The sequence below is a fragment of the Hylobates moloch genome, unplaced genomic scaffold (assembly GCF_009828535.3).
Source record: "Hylobates moloch isolate HMO894 unplaced genomic scaffold, HMol_V3 SCAFFOLD_11, whole genome shotgun sequence".
Lineage (NCBI taxonomy): Eukaryota > Metazoa > Chordata > Mammalia > Primates > Hylobatidae > Hylobates > Hylobates moloch.
In genome coordinates this window covers 50,147,483-50,165,340 of record NW_026652286.1, presented here as the reverse complement: position 1 = coordinate 50,165,340, position 17,858 = coordinate 50,147,483, and the positions used below count along the sequence as shown (strand labels likewise).

Genomic DNA, 17,858 nt, shown 5'->3' with positions numbered 1-17,858 from the left:
AGAAGAGGCAGGGGAGGGAGAGGCAATTCTGGGTGGGGAAGTTGGGAGAAAAGAAAATCAGTATCTCCTAGTCTTCGCCCAGTTTGGCTCGTTTGGGGTACTTCTCGACCCCGCGTTACCAGGCCCGTGAATCCCACTCCCACCAGAGAATCAGCGCTAGCGGACGAGCAAAGTGAAACTTAGTAGCCCGGAACTTTGCGTGCTGGGTTCTGGCAGCAGCACGCACCGGGAAGCGTTTCGGCGCTGCACCGCGCTGCGCCGTGCCCGTGAGTCCGGCGCGCAGAGGAGGAGAAAGCTGACTGCTTAGGCCCGGGTAGTGGTCGTCGTGGTTTTCCTTGTAGTTCGTGGTCTGAGACCAGGCCTCAAGTGGAAACGGCGTCACCATGATCGCACGGCGGAACCCAGAGCCCTTACGGTTTCTGCCGGATGAGGCCCGGAGCCTGCCCCCGCCCAAGCTGACCGACCCGCGGCTCCTCTACATCGGCTTCTTGGGCTACTGCTCCGGCCTGATTGATAACCTGATCCGGCGGAGGCCGGTCGCCACGGCTGGTGAGTGCTGCGCGGCTGGGATCGGCTGGGAGGAGAGGGGGTCGTAGGGCTGCAGACCAGCCCCGCCGTAGGCCCCCCTGAGGTGCTCTGCTTTTCCGTGCCTTTTTGCCTAACTGGCCCCAGCTCGCCTTCCCGGGGAGTCCGCGCCCCATTAGCTCTTTAGAATCGAGCAGAGCCAGAGTGTCATTTGGCACTTGAAGAAACTGAGGTGCAGTGAAGCAGGAACTGAGTCTGTGAAGGACCCAGGACTACTCTCCTCGGTTCGTGTTGTGCTGTGTGCACAAATGAGCCACGACTCCATGCCATGCACTACTCACACTATGGGCATTATTGATAGCATTTAGGCCTTAAAACACTTTATTAGGGATGTATTATTCACAATAAGGAAACCGAGCCTAACAGGTTAACAGCAGCTTGCTCAAGGTCATATGGCTATTAAGTAGCAGAGCTTTTTTTTTTTTTTTTTTTTTTTGACCTCTGAATGGATATTGGACACCAGTACTTCTCAAACTTAATGTGCATACGAATAGCATAGGTGTCTTGTTAAAATTCGGATTCTGGGCTGCGCGCGGTGGCTCACACCTGTAATCCCAGCGCCTTGGGAGGCCGCGGCGGGCGGATCACTTGAGCTCAGGAATTCGATACCAGCGTGGGCAACAGGGCGAAAGCCCGTCTCTAAAAAAAATACAAAAGTTAGCCGGGCGTGGTGGTGCACGCCTGTGGTCCCAGGCTGAGGGAGGCTGAGGCAGGAGGGTCGTTTGAGCCTGGAAGGCAGAGGTTGCAGTAAGCCGAGATCGCACCATTGCACTCCAACCTGGGCAACAAAGTGAGACCCTGTCTCAAAAAAAAAAAAAAAAAAAAAAGAATTCTGATTCATGAGGTCTGGGGAGGAACTTGATGTTAACAACAAGCGCTCAAACACTGCTGCTGCTGGTCTGAGGACCACGGTTTGAATAGGAGGCTCTGACCAGTGTGCTGTACTTCCCAGTAGTATGTCACTGGCCTGCTGTCAGAGACACTGGCTATTCTGATAATAATCACCACAGTAGCTTTGCTAAGCTCTATGGATTTCCAGAGGGAAAAGGGAAGAGGAACTTTGAAGAGGGGTCTTTGAAGTTAACTTTGATTATCAGGCAGGACTGAGAGACAGACAGCTTTCTAGGTCCATGGGGCTAGTGGGAGCCAGTTGGGGGAAGGACCTCTGAATGGAGGGTGTTTGATGATTGAGTGAGTGTTCAGGTTTAGGGTGATAAAACTACAAGGGAGATTTTAGCAGAGCATGGCAATTTATTTTCTAGGCAGTCAGGAACTTTGTAAGCTTTTGAGAGCTGCAGGGGTGCAGTGATGAGCTCTGGATTTTAAAAAGTCATCTTTGTCAGTAATGTGAGGCATTGATTGGAGCCAAGAAGCACAATCAGGAAAAAAGCTCAGGCAATGGTTCAGGCAATTAGGAGTCAACACACTTGTACCTCTTTTGCCTTCTTACAGCTGTATGTCATGCCTGAAGGTCAGCCTCCAACCCATCAAATCCCAGCATTTCCAGTGCTCAAATAGTATTGAAATCCTATCTCCCTTGGACATGACTCCTCACTTCAGAGAGTAGTGATCTTTGTCCATTTATGCCTCTGAGGACTCGAGGTTTTCCCTTTTCATCACCACTTCACATTTGCCCAAGACTGTCACTTGGTGTAATGAAAAGAGCTCCACTTTGGAACTAAACAGACTTGCTCACCAGGCACAGGCACCGTGGTTCACACCTGTAATCCCAGCACTTTGGGAGACCAAGGCAGGAACATCTCTTGAGGCCAGGAGTTCAAGACCAGCCTGGGCAACATGGTGAGACCCTGTCTCTACAAAAAAATTTAAAAAATTAGCCAGGCGTGGTGATGTGCTCTTGTAGTCCCAGGTACTCAGGAAGCTAAGGGAGGAGAATCACTTGAGCCCAGGAGGTTGAGGCTGCAGCGAGCCGCAGTTGTACCACAGCACTCCAGCCTGGGCAACAAAGTTGAGACCTTGTCTCCAATAAATAAATAAACAGACTTGCTCTGCTGCTTTCCAGCTGTGTCACTTTGGGCAAGTTACATGGTCAGGTCGATCAGAGCCAAAGTTTCCTCATCTATAAAATAAGAATAATTAATTTTTGCATATTTGTTGTGAGAATCGAGTGAGATTCTGTAGGTAAAATGTCTGACATGCAAAAGGTGCCGGACAGAGTTCCCCTTCCTTAGCTCTTGTTATGCAAACAGTTTACCATATATTTGTAAATTGTTCATTTACTGAACCCCCCCCCTTTTTTTTTGAGACAGGGTCTCACTCTGTCACCCAGACTAGAGGGCAGTGATGCAGTCATGGCTCACTGCAGCCTCGACCTCCTGGGCTCAAGCGATCCTCCTATCCTAGCCTTCCAAGGAGCTGGGACTACAGGTACATAACACCAGGCCTGGCCAATTTTTAAATTTTTTGTAGAGATGGGGTCTTGCCATCTTGGCCAGGCTGATCTCAAACTTCTGGCCTCAAGTGATCCTGCCACCTCGGCCTCCCAGAGTGCTGGGGTTATAGGTGTGAGCCACTGTGCCTGGCCTTACTTAACTGTTTCTCTGTTACGTGCCCTATGGAGCTCCTAGTGAAATCAGGGAGACAAACAAGTAAACAATCTGTTGCTGATCTTGGTATGATAGATACATGTTTTGATAGAGGTGGGTGAGCAGAAAGCACTTTAGGAGCACAAAGGAGATACAGATGGGAGGGAGAATGCTCTAGAGGAAGTAAAGGTTGGCTGAAATGTGACGTTTGTACCACTTAATCTCATTGTTAGTTTAGCCGTTTGTGCCTTTCTGGGAGACAGAAGAGTACAGCAGTTAAGAGCATATGCTTTGGGGTTTGACACCATCTCCACCCTACTAGTAATTTGATTCTGAGGAAGTTCCCTATCTCTGAGGACTAGATGAGATAATGAATATAAACTGCTTAGCCCAGGAGTAGGGATCAGACTTCCTGAGTTCCCAGAGCTTCCCTAAATTGCTTTGGAAGATTTAGGTCCTAGGACTTTGTTGAAATGGTTGTCCTCAACAGCATTTACTGAATGCATATTGTGTTTATCTAGCTCAGTGTCTAATATCTATAGTAGGTGTTCAGTAAGTATTGAGTGAGGCCAGGTGTGGTGGCTCATGCCTGTAATCCCAGCACTTTGGGAGGCTGAGGCGGGTGGATCACCTGAGGTCAAGAGTTCAAGACCAGCCTGACCAACGTGGTGAAACCCTGTCTTTACTAAAAATAAATTAGCCAGGCGTGGTGGCACATGCCTGTAATCCCAGCTACTTGGAAGGCTAAGGCTGGAGAATTGCTTGAACCTGGGAGATGGAAATTGCAGTGAGCCGAGATTGCGCCATTGCACTCCAGCCTGGGCAACAGACTGAGACTCTGTCTTAAAAAAAAAAAAAAAAAAAAAGTAGTATTGAGTGAATAAGTATATGTAGGTTACGAGGAATATAAAACATGGTCCCAATCCTCCAAAGGTTTACAGACCAGATGGCCATATCCATTAAAAAGACAAATTGTGGTATAAGATTGTGCATGTAGGGTGAAGGTGTGTGTCACATAAATGATGTTGCTAAGAGAGTTGGAGGAGTGGTGAAAGAGATATGGTGGATTTTCAAACTACAGCCCTGGAGAGTACCTGGCATTCTGTGAGTAATGGGATATTCTGGCCGGACACCGTGGCTCACACCTGTAATCCCAACACTTTGGGAGACTGAGGTGGGAGGATTGCTTGAGCCCAGGTTTCAAGACCAGCCTTGGCAACATAGGGAAACTTTGTCTCTACAAAAGAAATTTTTTTAAGCTATCTGGACGTGGTGGCATGCACCTGTGATCCCACCTACTTGGGAGACTGAAGTAAGAGGATCACTTGAGCCTGGGAGGTTGAGGCTGCAATGAGTGTGATCATGCAGTGAGTGTGATCATGTATTCCAGCCTAAGTGACAGAGCAAGATTCTGTCTCATAATAATGAATATGTCTCATAATAATGAATTTCTATCAATGAAATAAAATTGTGTAGCTCTTTTTCAAATTAGCAGGAAATGTTAAGAATTTTTTAAGAATAAGATTTTAAAAATAAGTTGTACATATTTTGGGGGTACATGTGGTATTTTGATACATGCATACAATGTGTAATGTTGAAACTGGGGCAAATGGGACATCCATCACCCCAAACATTCACCCCTTCTTTATGTTTGGAACATTCAAATTCCTCTCCTCCAGCAATTTTGAACTATACAACAAATTATTGTTAACTGTAGTCACCCTACTGTACTATCAATAAACAGAATTTTTTTTATAAGTTTTTCTCTCATCATCTGTTTTTTTAAACTTACCCTTCTTGCTGGTTACCACTTAATGTGCCCTAAATTTAGAGTTAGTTGGTATTCTAAGTATAGCCCACAAAATTAAATATTTATTGATCTCTAGTTTAATATATCAGTAATTTATGATGTTCTGCAAAGAGCACAAAGCTGCCAGGGTTAGACTCACTGAGTAAACAATGGGAAAATGATTGTAGATGGGGTGTGCAGGTAGTGAGAGGTAGACCACTAAGAGAATGAGGAGAGAAGTTAGGAAAATGGGGCCTTGGGAAGAGGCCAAACCATGCCTTTAGGGCTAGGATGCCGACATTATCATCTCGAACGCTTATGGAGTCTTTCTGTGAGGAACATGGGTCAGCATAGGGAGAGTCTGGTTCTCTGTGTCTCTGCAGTCCAGTGGCACATGGGAGAACATGCGCTGTTTGGTTTGCTATATGGCGGGTAGCCCATTAGAGAAAACAGTGGCTGTTTGGGGTAAGAGAGAGTGCTCTGTCCAGTTCTAGAACATAGGAATATTTTTCATTTTTATTGTTTTATACATCTTCGAAAATACTTTTACATGCATATGTATTGTTTTATATGCTACTATTATGAGAAAGATAGGATAGGTCTTTTTTTTAATTTTTTTTTTTTTTTTTTTTTTTGAGACAGAGTCTCATTCTGTCACCCAGGCTAGAGTTCAGTGGTGCGATTTTGGCTCACTGCAATCTCCACCTCCCGGGTTCAAGCGATTCTCCAGCCTCAGCCTCCTGAGCAGCTGGGACTACAGGTGCGTGCTACCACGCCTGGCTAATTTTTGTATTTTTAGTAGAGACGGGGTTTCACCATGTTGGCCAGGCTGGTCTTGAACTCCTGACCTCAGGTGATCCACATGCCTCAGCCTCCCAAAGTGCTGGGATTACAGTTGTGAGCCACCACGCCCAGCCAGGATAGGTCTTGTCTATATTTTAGAGGTAGTAAATTGAATTGTCCAAGGCTGTTCATTCATTTATTAAATAAATATTAAGTGCTATATGCTAAAGTATACATTGCATGTAATATTTTAGATTTGTTAACCTTTAAAGAGTGATAATGTGGGCCGAGTGTGGTGGCTCATTCCTGTAATCCTAACACTTTGGGAGGCTGAGGCGGGAGGATCGCTTGAGCCCAGGAGTTCAAGACCAGTCTGGGAAACATAGCAAAACCCCTCTTAAAAAAGAAAAAAAAAGAAAAAGAAAAAAAAAAAAGGCATGGTGGTGCACACTTTTGGTCCCAGCTACTTGGGAAGCTGAGGTGAGAGGATTGCTTGAGCCTAGGAGGTTGAGGCTGCAGTGAGCTGTGATTGTGCCACTGCACTCCAGCCTGGGCAACAGAGCTAGACCCTGTCTCAAAAAAAAAAAAAAGAATATGTGGGATGTCTCAAAGTCAAGGATCAAGGATGTTTGTTCAGAATAGCTTTTTTTTTTTTTTTTTTTTTTTGAGACAGAGCCTCACTCCATCCCCCAGGCTGGAGTGCAATGGTGCGATCTCGGCTCACTGCAACCTCTGCCTCCCGGGTTCTAACGATTCTCCTGCCTCAGCCACTCGAGTAGTTGGGATTACAGGCGCCCGCCACCACGTCTGGCTGATTTTTGTATTTTTAGTAGAAATGGGGTTTCACCATGTGAACTGGTCTTGTACTCCTGACCTCAGGCGATCCACCTGCCTCAGCCTCCCAAAGTGCTGGGATTACAGGCGTGAGCCACTGAGCCCAGTGCCTTTTTTATTTTTATTTTTTTAAGAAATGCCATAACAGGCCGGGCGCTTTGTCACCCAGGCTGGAGTGCAATGGCGCAATCTCAGCTTACTGCAACCTCTGCCTCACAGGTTCCAATGATTCTCCTGCTTCAGCCTCCCAAGTAGCTGGGACTACAGGCGCCCGCCACCACCCCCAGCCAAATTTTGTATTTTTAGTAGAGACAGGGTTTCACCATGTTGGCCAGGCTGGTCTCAAACTCCTGACCTCAGGTGATCCACCTGTCTCGGCCTCCCAAAGTGCTGGGATTACAGGTGTGAGCCACTGCGTCCAGCCAAAAATGTAACTCTTAATACACATTGACTAATTTTTGCTTTCTTTGGGATTTGTCATTGAATTTCAGGTTTGCATCGCCAGCTTCTATATATTACGGCCTTTTTTTTTGCTGGATATTATCTTGTAAAACGTGAAGACTACATGTATGCTGTGAGGGACCGTGAAATGTTTGGATATATGAAATTACATACAGAGGATTTTCCTGAAGAAGGTATTTCAAGTTAGTTTTAGAGAATCTGTGTTTACTGTATTATTATTTTCCCTGGTTAATCTTATCCATGTTTATGGCTTTAGATACCTTCTAAATTCTGTTGACTCCCACATCTTAGTCTATAGACCAAAATTCCCTTGAATTAATATATCCAGTTTCTGTCTGACTACCTCTGTTCCCAAACCTCCTGCTCCTCTGTGTCCTGCTTCAGGGAATGGCACTACTGTCCACCTGGACACTCAAGCCAGAAGCCTGAGAATCATCAAGTCTTTCTCTTTCACTTCCCATTAATCATCAGGTCTTATCAGTTCTACTTCCTAAATATTTCTCGACTTTGAACTCTCCTCTCGCACTACCACTACCCTGGTTCAGGCCTTGATAATCTCTTGCTTGGACTGTTGCACTTGCCTCTTAACTCACCACTTGCTTTGGTCTTATTTCCAATGACAGCAAATCTGATCACATCTGTTTAAAATAGTCATCTGGCCGGCCACAGTGGCTCACGCCTGTAATCCCAGCACTTTGGGAGGCCAACGGGGACAGATTACCTGAGGTCAGGAGTTTGAGACCAGCCTGGCCAACATGGTGAAACCCTGTCTCTACTAGAAATACAAAAATTAGCCGGGCATGATGGCAGGTGCCTGTAATCCCAGCTACTTGGGAGGCTGAGGCAGGAGAATCGCTTGGACCCAGGAGGCGGAGGTTGCAGTGAGCTGAGATCGCACCATTGCACTCCAGCCTGGGCGTCACAGCAAGACTCTGTCTCAAAAAATAAAATTAAATTAAATTAAAATAAAATAAATAAGTCATCCATTGCTTAGTGGATAAATCCAGACTCCTTAGGATGGCTTATTTCCTCCAGCTTAGCTAATTGCCTGTCCTCTGGTAGAAACACTTTACCCACATTCTTATCTACCATATGATATACACATGTCTGTGTTCTTCATGGATTGTAGCTTCGTCTTTGTTTCCCCAGCTTCTTGCATAGAGCCTACACATAGCAGGCATTTACACATAAGAGTGGATATGAACTGTATGGAACACTTCCTCATTCCTCATCACTCATCATTTGCCTGGTGAAATGCTTTGTCCAGAACCTGCCCTATATTGCTTTATACATGTTGTACCTTCTTCCTGCTATGTTATTCTTCCTCTTGCCCCTGTTTCCACCTCATCCACCTAGCAAATTTCTGCTTTTATTATCTCAGTGAAGCTTTCACCCAGTTACAGTCAGGCATTCCCTCAGTGTGCTCTATCTCTATTCTGCTATGAATCTATTAATAGTTGTAATATAACTTTTCTTTTTTTTTTGAGACTGAGTCTCGCTCTGTCACCCAGGCTGGAGTGCAGTGGCGCAATCTCGGCTCACTGCAAGCTCCGCCTCCCGGGTTCACACCATTCTCCTGCCTCAGCCTCTCCGAGTAGCTGGGACTACAGGTGCCCGCCACCACGCCCGGCTAATTTTTTGTATTTTTAGTAGAGATGGGGTTTCATCGTGGTCTCGATCTCCTGACCTCGTGATCCGCCCGCCTTGGCCTCCCAAAGTGCTGGGATTACAAGCGTGAGCCACCGCGCCCGGCCGTAATATAACTTTTCTCACCTGTGTTTTACACACATATACACAACACAGATATGCACATATATGAGTCTCTGTAGGCTGGGAGTTTAACTTACTAGGACAGTTTTTTTTGTCTCCCCAGGGCTTTGGCACACATAGCCTTATTAAATGTGTAAATGAATGAGTATAGAAAAAATTTGAACTTGTAAACATATAAATAGATTTTCCCCAGTCTCGGCAACATAGTGAGACCTCATCTCTACAGAAAATTAAAAAATTCGCTGGGTGTGGTGGCACATGCCCATAGACCCAGCTACTTGGGAGGCTGAGGCAGGAGGATTACTTGAGCCTGGGAGAACAAGGTGCCATGAGCCGTGATCACACCACTGCATTCCAGCCTAGGTGACAGAGCGAGACTCTGTCTCAAAAAAAAAAAAAAAAAAAAAGAAAGATTCTTCTATTAATGTAAATATGTAATATAAAACATTTAAATTTCATAACACTGAATGATCTCTAAGGTCTTATTTAGCTCTAAAATTTTATTACTCTTTAATATTCCCACAGCCTTCAGTCACATATATGATATTTATGGTGGATCCGAAAGATACAGCTTCTTTTTTTGCCAAAGAAGAGCTTAAAGACTAGCACAAAGCCATGAATAGTGGATGTATCGGGAATGCATAATACTCAGAACCGTGAAATGTTAGAGCTGGAAGTCATCTTAGATATATTGATTACTAGGAGTGAGGCCCAGTGGCTGAGCAGTCTTCAGTCTTAGACCTCTGGCTCTTTGCCTAGACATGGTTCCATGAGTTCCCTGTGTCTGCAGGAGTGTGTATAGCTGCAGGGCTCATTCTGTTTCTGAGCTGCAGATTACTGGCAGTTGTGCCAAGAGCCTCATGCATGGACAGTGGGAGCCCGGAGAGCTTGACCACATTGGCTGTTGGCCTCTCCTAGCTGACCTGTGCCCCTCTTTGTTTATTTCTTCCTTCACCTCTTCAGTCAGGATACTCCTGGCAACACCTTGTCCCTCTTGGCAGCCATTTGGTTGTCATCACAGATTCCTCCAAAGTTATTCTTCAGTCAATGGAAGAAAATCCTTCAGTGATTACCAAGCCATAGTCAAGGACAAGAAAATAAGGAAATTCTTAGGGGTTTGTCTTAGTCCCTTTGGCCTACTATAACAAAATGCCTTAAATTGGGTAATTAAAAAAATTTTTTTAAACTTTTTCTTACCACCTGTATAATTGCAGAATAGACTGGGTAATATATAAATAATAGAAATTTATTGCTTGCAATTCTGGAGGCTGGGAAGTCCAAGATCAGGGTACCAACACAGTTGGTGTCTGCTGAGGGCCCACTCTGCTTCATAGATGATGCCGTCTTGCTGTGTCCTCACATGGTAGAAGAGGCAAACAAGGTCCCCTAAGCCGATCCCACTCATGAGGACAGAGCCTTTGTGACCTAATCACCTCCCAAAGTCCTAAACTCTTAATATCATCATCTTGGGGGTTACATTTCAACTTATGAGCTTTTGGGGGACATGAACAGACCACAGCAGGATTTCAATCAGTAAGATTACTGAGTGGTAATTTTCCTTTAGGAAATACAATTTTTAAAACATTTTTTAAAATAAATCTTTTATGATCTTTCCTTTTATAGAGAAGAAAACATATGGTGAAATGTTTGAAAAATTCTATCCAGTACGTTGAAGTCTTCAAAATGCTTGCTCCAATTTCACTGATACCTGCTGTTTCTGAATTTGATGGAACATGTTTCTAATGACAGTTGAAGCTTATGCCAATCTGTATGTTGACACCTTGTAATTAAAATAGTTACCATGAGTACTCTGACTCTTTTTATTGTTGTAAGAAAAATAGTTCATCAGAGAATGGTCAGTTTCCATTCACCCATCTGAAAGATTTTAAAATGAGGTTGAATTCTAGTTTAGAGTTAGCAGACTACCTAAATCTGGCCCACTGCCAATAAAGTCTCATTGGAACACAGCCATGCTCATTTGTTTACATGTTGTTTATGGCAACCGCCATGCTGCAAGAGCAGAATTGAGTAGTTGTAATAGAAACCTATGGCCTGCAAAGCCTAATTAATATGTAGCCCTTTCAGAAAAGGTTTGCCTGCCCCTGTCCTAGTGCAAAGTGAATTTAGAGTGAGCCAGATTATGGAGGATTCTGTGACTCTTGCCAAATAATTTTGACTTCATCCTGTAGGTATTAAGTCATTAAGGCGTTTTAAATCATACAGTCATGTTTGTATTTCTGAGCTCTGTCTGTAATGATATAGGAGGTGGTTTAGAAGGAGGAGACTCCAGACAAGGAAAACAGAAATCTTATGCTGCCAAGTTGTCTTTGCTCTTAGGTGGATTATCCTGGAGAAAGTGGACTCAGGAGCTAATACTGTCTACAGTGGAGCTTGGTGCAATTAAAAACAAAAGACTGTACCTAACTGGAATGAGGTTACTTTTTATGGCTTATGAAATGCTTGTCCTGGCCCGATGCAGTGACTCATGCCTATAATCCCAGCACTTTGAGAGGCTGAGGCAGGGTAGATTGCTTGAGCCCAGGAGTTCGAGACCAACCTGGGCAACATGGCGAAACACTGTCTCCACATAAAATACAAAAATTAGCTGGGCATGGTGGCACGTTCCTGCAGTCCCAGCTACTCATGAGGCTGAGGTGGGAGGATCTATTGAGCCCTGGGATTCGAGGATACAATTAACTGTGATTGTGTCACAGTTCACTGCAGCCTGGGTGACACTCCAGCCTGGGTGACAAAGGAGACCCTGTCAGAAAAAAAGTACTTGTCCCAAAAGTTTTTGTTTCCTAGCTTAGAATTTATAATCGTCAGATTAGGTTTTGGAGATAAAGTATATGTGTTTTTTTTTTTTTTTTTTTTTTTTTTTTTTTTTAGACAGTCTTGCTCTGTCAGGCTGGAGTGCAGTGGCGTAATTTTGGCTCACTGCAACCTCCACCTCCTGGGTTCAAGCAGTTCTCCTGCCTCAGCCTCCCGAGTAGCTGGGACTACAGGTGCATGCAATGACGCCCAGCTGATTTTTGTGTTTTTAGTAGAGACGGGGTTTCACCATGTTGGCCAAGATGGTCTCGATCTCTTGACCTTGTGATCCACCTGCCTTGGCCTTCCAAAGTGTTGGGGTTACAGGCGTGAGCCACCGCGCCTGGCCTATATATGATTTCAAATTAGGTGGCCTTATAAATATAAGCAGATGGTTTCTGGGCAAAATCAAATGAATTCTGTCTCTATTTCCTTGAGTACCAATTGTAAAAACTGAAATTAGGTTGGAGAAAGTGCTTTAGAAATAATAAAGATGTACAAATACAAGGCTTTGGCTTTTTTAATTAGTTGTGCAATAAATAGGTTTATAGTTCACCTGTCATTGGCCTCATCAGTGGTTGCCAAATAAAAGAGGGTGAACCACTCATCCCAAGAGACTCTGCTACCTCTTAGCTCTGGAGGGTAAAAAGCAAGGGCCAGAGCAAATACATAGGGGAGAGGGGGAGAAAAAAAAATCAGGCTATTTTAATAGCCCTCACATGCCAAGTGCTTTAGATTCATCATGTTTAGTTTTCATAAGCTTGTGAGGTAGATAATATTATCCCCATTTTATAGATGAGGGAATTTAGGCTCCAATGGATTAAATAAGTTGTACAAGTACATGTACTGAATGACTGCCATGAGGGGGGATGTGAATTTTGGTCACGTGCCAACACCTACACTCTTCCTACCATACCACACTGGACAGGTAACTGACTAGTCCCCCCTGAACCACTGGTCACCTCCCCAAGCTGGTAAGAGGAGCGAGGGGAGCAGTGAATAGCAACAGACATTCTAAAGGTGCGCCAGTGACTGGAATCCAGGAATTGGTGCTCAGGAGGTAGAGAAGCATCCCGGAGAACTGAGCCGCCTTCACTTCTGGCGGCAGGTCTAGGCCTTTCTGCTCTCATCATCGGCTAGTGAACTGCTCCGTCAGCCTCATCAAAGAGTCTGCCTTCTATCATGTGAAGGGATCTGTGGAGTGAAGAAATTTTTAAAAGGCCAAGTCAGTATCAATTCAAACAACTAAGATACTGTCACATGCCCATTGAAGCAGGCAGAACGATGCTGATGTTGCTGTTGGAAAACTGGCAGTGCCTCAGCACTGTAAGGAGAATCCTAGGTTGTCAGAGCTGGAATAACTCATTTGATTTCTCTGCTGTATTTTACTAACAGGGAAACAGATACAGAAAGGTAAAATAAGTTGTCTAGGGCTGGGCGTGGTGGCTCACACCTGTAATCCCAGCACTTTGGGAGGCCAAGGTGGGTGGATCACTTGAGGTCAGGAGTTCGAGGCCAGCCTGGCCAACATGGTGAAACCCCGTCTCTACTAAAAGTACAAAAATTAGCCGGGCATGATGGCGTGAGCCTGTAATCCCAGCTACTTGGGAGGCTGAGGCAGGAGACTTGCTTGAATCTGGGAGGCAGAGGTTGTAGTGAGCCAAGATCGCGCCATTGCACTCCAGCCTGGGTGACAAGAGCAAGACTCCATCTCAAAAAAAAAAAAAAAAAGGTTGGGCATGGTGGCTCACGCCTGTAATCCCAGCACTTTGGGAAGCCGAGCGGGGAGGATCACAAGATGAGGAGATCAAGACCATCTTGGCCAACATGGTGAAACCCCATCTCTACTAAAAATACAAAAAATTAGCTGGGCGTGGTGGCGTGCACCTGTAGTCCCAACTACTCAAGTGGCGAGGCAGGAGAATTGCTTGAATCCGGGAGGTGGAGGTTGCAGGGAGCTGAGATCACGCCACTGCACTCTAGCCTGGCAATAGAGTGAGACTCCATCTCAAAAAAAAAAAAAATTATCTAGGATAATACAGAAGTCAATGGAAGAGCCAGAACAAGAGCCCAGATTTGTAACTGTTGCTATACCATATTGCCTCTGAATGAAAATCAGGTTAGGGTGTGTTGAAACATTATGGTGTAGAGTTGCTGCTCTGGCCTTTGAAGCTATTTGATGAGTCAGAGTGTGGTTTCTGCCCACTCTGCCACGCCCAGTTCCCACTTTGAGCCCACTCTGCAAATGTCTAAGGCTCTAAGGAACATCACTGTAGAGGAAAAGAATTAGACTAATTAGGCCAGGGTTCACATCTTGGCTGTTATTTACTGAGCAAACTTGGACTCATTTTACTTCTCAGGCCTCCAGTTTTTTCATCTGCAAAAGGGAATGATAGGCTGGGCGCGGTGGCTCATGCCTGTAATCCCAGCACTTTGGGAGTCCGAGACAGGTGGATCACGAGGTCAGGAGTTCGAGACCAGCCTGGCCAACACGGTGAAACCCTGTCTCTACTAATTTTTAAAAAATTAGCCGGGTGTGGTGGCACACACCTGTAATCCTAGCTACTTGGGAGGCTGAGGAAAATCTCTTGAACCTGGGAGGCAGAGGTGGCAGCGAGCTGAGATTGCACATTGTACTCCAACCTGGGGGTTGGGGAATGATAATTCCATTAGATAATGGATATGCAAAGTGATCTTAAAACTATTCAAATGCCAGTTGTTAGTTTTACTACCACTGTTATTATTCCGTGAAGAAGCTGAAACCCAGAGAAATGAACTAGCTTGCCCAAAGCCACACAGCTCATTAGTGATAGAATCAGAACTGTGAACCCAGAGCTGTTGACACAGCCCAGGCTAATTCAAGAAGAACCTCTGTGAGGCAACTTGGGGAGCCTCAAGGGGAGAGGGAAGAAGGGTTGAGGTTGACAGTTTGGGTTTGAAGTGGGAGAAGGAGAAACGGCTGAGAAGATGCCTGGAGCAGAGTTCTCCATAGGCTCTGCGTTTGGGGGTCCGTGTTTATTCCCCATAATTACACAGCAGCCTTCACACAGATTATGAAGATAACACAATATGGCAGACAGTGGGTACGATGGAAAGAACACTCAGCTCAAAGTTAAGGCCAGTCTTACTTTTGTCTCCTTACTGTGTGACTTGGGGTGAGTCACTTCACCTCTCTGGCTTCAATTTCCATACTAGTAAACTGGGGATGAGAATCTTTTCCCACATAGCTGCATCAGGTGGTTTTGAGATTGCAATGGATGTGGATGTTGTTTACCACTAATGAGACCAGTTTGTGGGAGCAGGGCTGGCAGGTGGCACAGAATCAAAACTGGCAGGTGCTGTGGTCCAATTTCTATTAATACTAGTCTTTATCCATGAGTAAACTAGTGGTCACCATGCTAGGGCCCCTTCCCACCTCCTACCCTCTGCCACCACCTGCTTGTCTAGCTTGCTGCTCATCCACACTCACCACCCCAGCCCCTCTGTGCATAGACATGTAGGCTCAAACTGGAACACATATTCATATGTACATACAACAGGGCTTCCCAACAGGCATGTCCGCACACTCCGGTTTGCCTGGAATGGATTAGAGTGCCATGACAGTGGTCCCTCGGCTTCCCGTTTGGTGGGTTCCAACCTGGGATGGTCAGAGTACCCCCAGCCTGTTGTAGCAGTACTGCAAGCAGCCTCACCTATGTATCCCCATGTGCCATATAATTTTCCATGTTCTGTGACTTGAAAAAATGTTGGGAAACACTGTCACACACACGGAATTCACAATGTTCACTGAAGTCAATATGCATGCCTTAGGTAAGTTTCTTTTTTTTTTTTTTGGAGATGGAGTCTCCCTTTATCACCTAGGCTGGAGTGCAGTGGCACAATCTCGGCTCACTGCAACCTCCGCCTCCCAGGTTCATGCCATTCTCCTGCCTCAGCCTCCTGAGTACAGGCACCCACCACCACGCCCAGCTAATTTTTTGTATTTTTAGTAGAGATTGGGTTTCACCATGTTAGCCAGGATGGTCTCCATCTCCTGGCCTCATGATCTGCCCGCCTCAGCCTCCCAAAATGCTGGGATTTGGTGTGAGCCACAATGCCCGGCCCCTCTTTAATCAAATTCTTAACAAAGTCAATGATGAGAACACACTCATTCAATTCACACATTCACAAGCATTCACATACTAATAAATGCACACATGCACAAACACATATATGTGCATATGAGATATGTCCCCACAGGCCACTTTTTCTTCTGTTTCCATATCACTTCATTGCAATTGCCAATTTGAGGTCAGAAGGATAGTAACACAGGCCTAGTCTTAGGCCCTCCTAGGTTGTGGTCCCAATACCCTGACCCAAGAGTGGCTCTGTCTGAGAGCCAGGCTGTTCCTCTCCCACTGGGTTGCACCACTGCCCCCTGTCCTCTCCTGGAATGTCCCTTTGTAGACTCACACCCACCAGCATGGCCACCATTACCTTCCCTAGTGTCCAAGGTCTACCAAACTTGTCCCGTCATTTCCCGGTATTTCCTTGTCACCTCCTGGGCTTTCTCGGTGAGGTGCGTGAGGATGTGATGGAGGCTGGAGAAGTGCAGGTGGAACTGGGCTTCCAGGTCCAGCTCTCCTGAGGCACTCTCGTCCTCGACTTCCTCTGTCTCTGCGGTTCCATTCTCTTCCCCACCTGCCACCTTGGCCTGCCACTCCTCCCGCGGCAGCAGCCCATGGTCCACATCCACACAGATGGCCTTGAGCATGGTGAAGTAGGTGTAGAGATCAGGGGCCTCAGCCTGGGCCTGGCCCCCATGCCCACTCAGCTGCACATCCCGCAGAAGGCTGGGGATCATCACCACCTGCTCCATGTTGTGCACCTCGGCTGAATACCGGTCCATGACGGTCAGCAGGCAGTTCTTGGGGTAACGCTTGGTTAGCACCTGCATGGTTGCTTCCTCTGACACACTGAGACCAGCAGACTGTCCCCGCACTATTTCTAGGCTCTCGGCAGATTGACAGGATGCCAATGCCCAGCTGTTGGGTCAACACAGCCCTGTTTTGGGCCAATCCCAGGGCTCAGGCCCCAGCATGTGTATCAGGTGATCCATCTGCCCAGAGACAGATCTGCCAGCCTTCTGCTTGTCATCCCAGCTCTGCATGACTGCCCCAGCAAGAACCCGACTCTTCCTCTGTCAGCTTGCTGAGCCAGTTGGAAGGAAGCTTTTCCCTTTGGCAACTGGCACACTGGACTTCAGGGCAATAAATAATTCTTTCAGGTCACTGGAGACCAAGCTGTCTCTTTGCTGCCTGCTTAGGGCAGCCCTCCAATGCATAGTTCACTCCTTCAACCCGGGATGACTCCATTGCGAAATGGAGAGGATTTGAAGTGAAACAGCTTGATGTGGGGCAAGGAACATTGAGGTTGGAGTCAGAAGTCCAGTACTGCAATTTCCTAGCTGATTTTTTTTTTGTTTTTGCTGGCTAACATTTATTGAGCACCTACTGCACATCAGGGTCTGCTGAGCTTTTTCGTGAGTGATCTCATTTAATCTTCACCACAACCCTTGTAAATGTTTTATTTATTTAATTTTTGTAGAGATGGTCTTGCTATGTTGCCCAGTCTGGTTTTGAACTCCTGGACTCAAGCAATCCTCCCACCTCAGCCTCCCAAAGCGCTGGAGTTGCAGGTGTGAACCACCAGTATTCCTGTTTTGCCAGTGAGGAAATTTAGGTGCAGACAGCTAAAGTAACTTGCTCAAAGTCCCACTGGGGCTGGGATTCCAGCCCAGGACCACCTCTACCCACCTCCAGGCAGTGCTCTGGACTGACATGAGGTTACAAATACAAGTTAACCGATCCATATCCTCTGTAAATTTGAGGTGGTGTGAGGATTGAATAAGACAAACTAATAAAAATGCCTTGTATCAGTCCAGACAAGCAGCTGGGATCAAAAGAGGAAAAAAATGCTTTGTAAACCACAAAGCCCAATCCTCAGATGTATTATCTATGTAGATTCTAGATTATTGCTAAGGCTTCTCCCAAATCTAACCAGTCATTCCACAAGCTACAATGCTTCCACTTTATTATTGACCTTTCCTTGGACCAGCAGTCTTGGAAGATAATAATCTTTTGCATGGTCATATTGTCATAGTTTACAAACTGCATTTGCTATATATTTTTTATTAGATATTTAAGAAAATGGCCGGGCGCAGTGGCTCATGCCTGTAATCCCAGCACTTTGGGAGGCCGAGGCGGGTGGATCACGAGGTCAGGAGATCGAGACCATCT

General features: G+C 45.8%; 2 protein-coding genes across 2 annotated transcripts; one reads left to right on the top strand and one right to left on the bottom strand.

Annotated features, from left to right (window-relative positions):
• Window positions 1-234: 234 nt before the first annotated feature.
• NDUFC2 (NADH:ubiquinone oxidoreductase subunit C2) lies at window positions 235-10,574 on the top strand. The gene is made up of 3 exons (XM_032167013.2): window positions 235-549; window positions 7,029-7,172; window positions 10,393-10,574. Exons 1-3 carry the CDS (start codon window positions 384-386, stop codon window positions 10,440-10,442), a joined length of 360 nt encoding a protein of 119 aa, XP_032022904.1. The 5' UTR covers window positions 235-383; the 3' UTR covers window positions 10,443-10,574.
• A 1,394-nt stretch (window positions 10,575-11,968) lies between these two features.
• THRSP (thyroid hormone responsive) lies at window positions 11,969-17,631 on the bottom strand. Its single transcript, XM_032167012.2, has 2 exons — window positions 16,057-17,631; window positions 11,969-12,774 (listed from the first exon to the last, which is right to left on the bottom strand). Exon 1 carries the CDS (start codon window positions 16,514-16,516, stop codon window positions 16,076-16,078), a length of 441 nt encoding a protein of 146 aa, XP_032022903.1. The 5' UTR covers window positions 16,517-17,631; the 3' UTR covers window positions 11,969-12,774; window positions 16,057-16,075.
• Window positions 17,632-17,858: the final 227 nt, after the last annotated feature.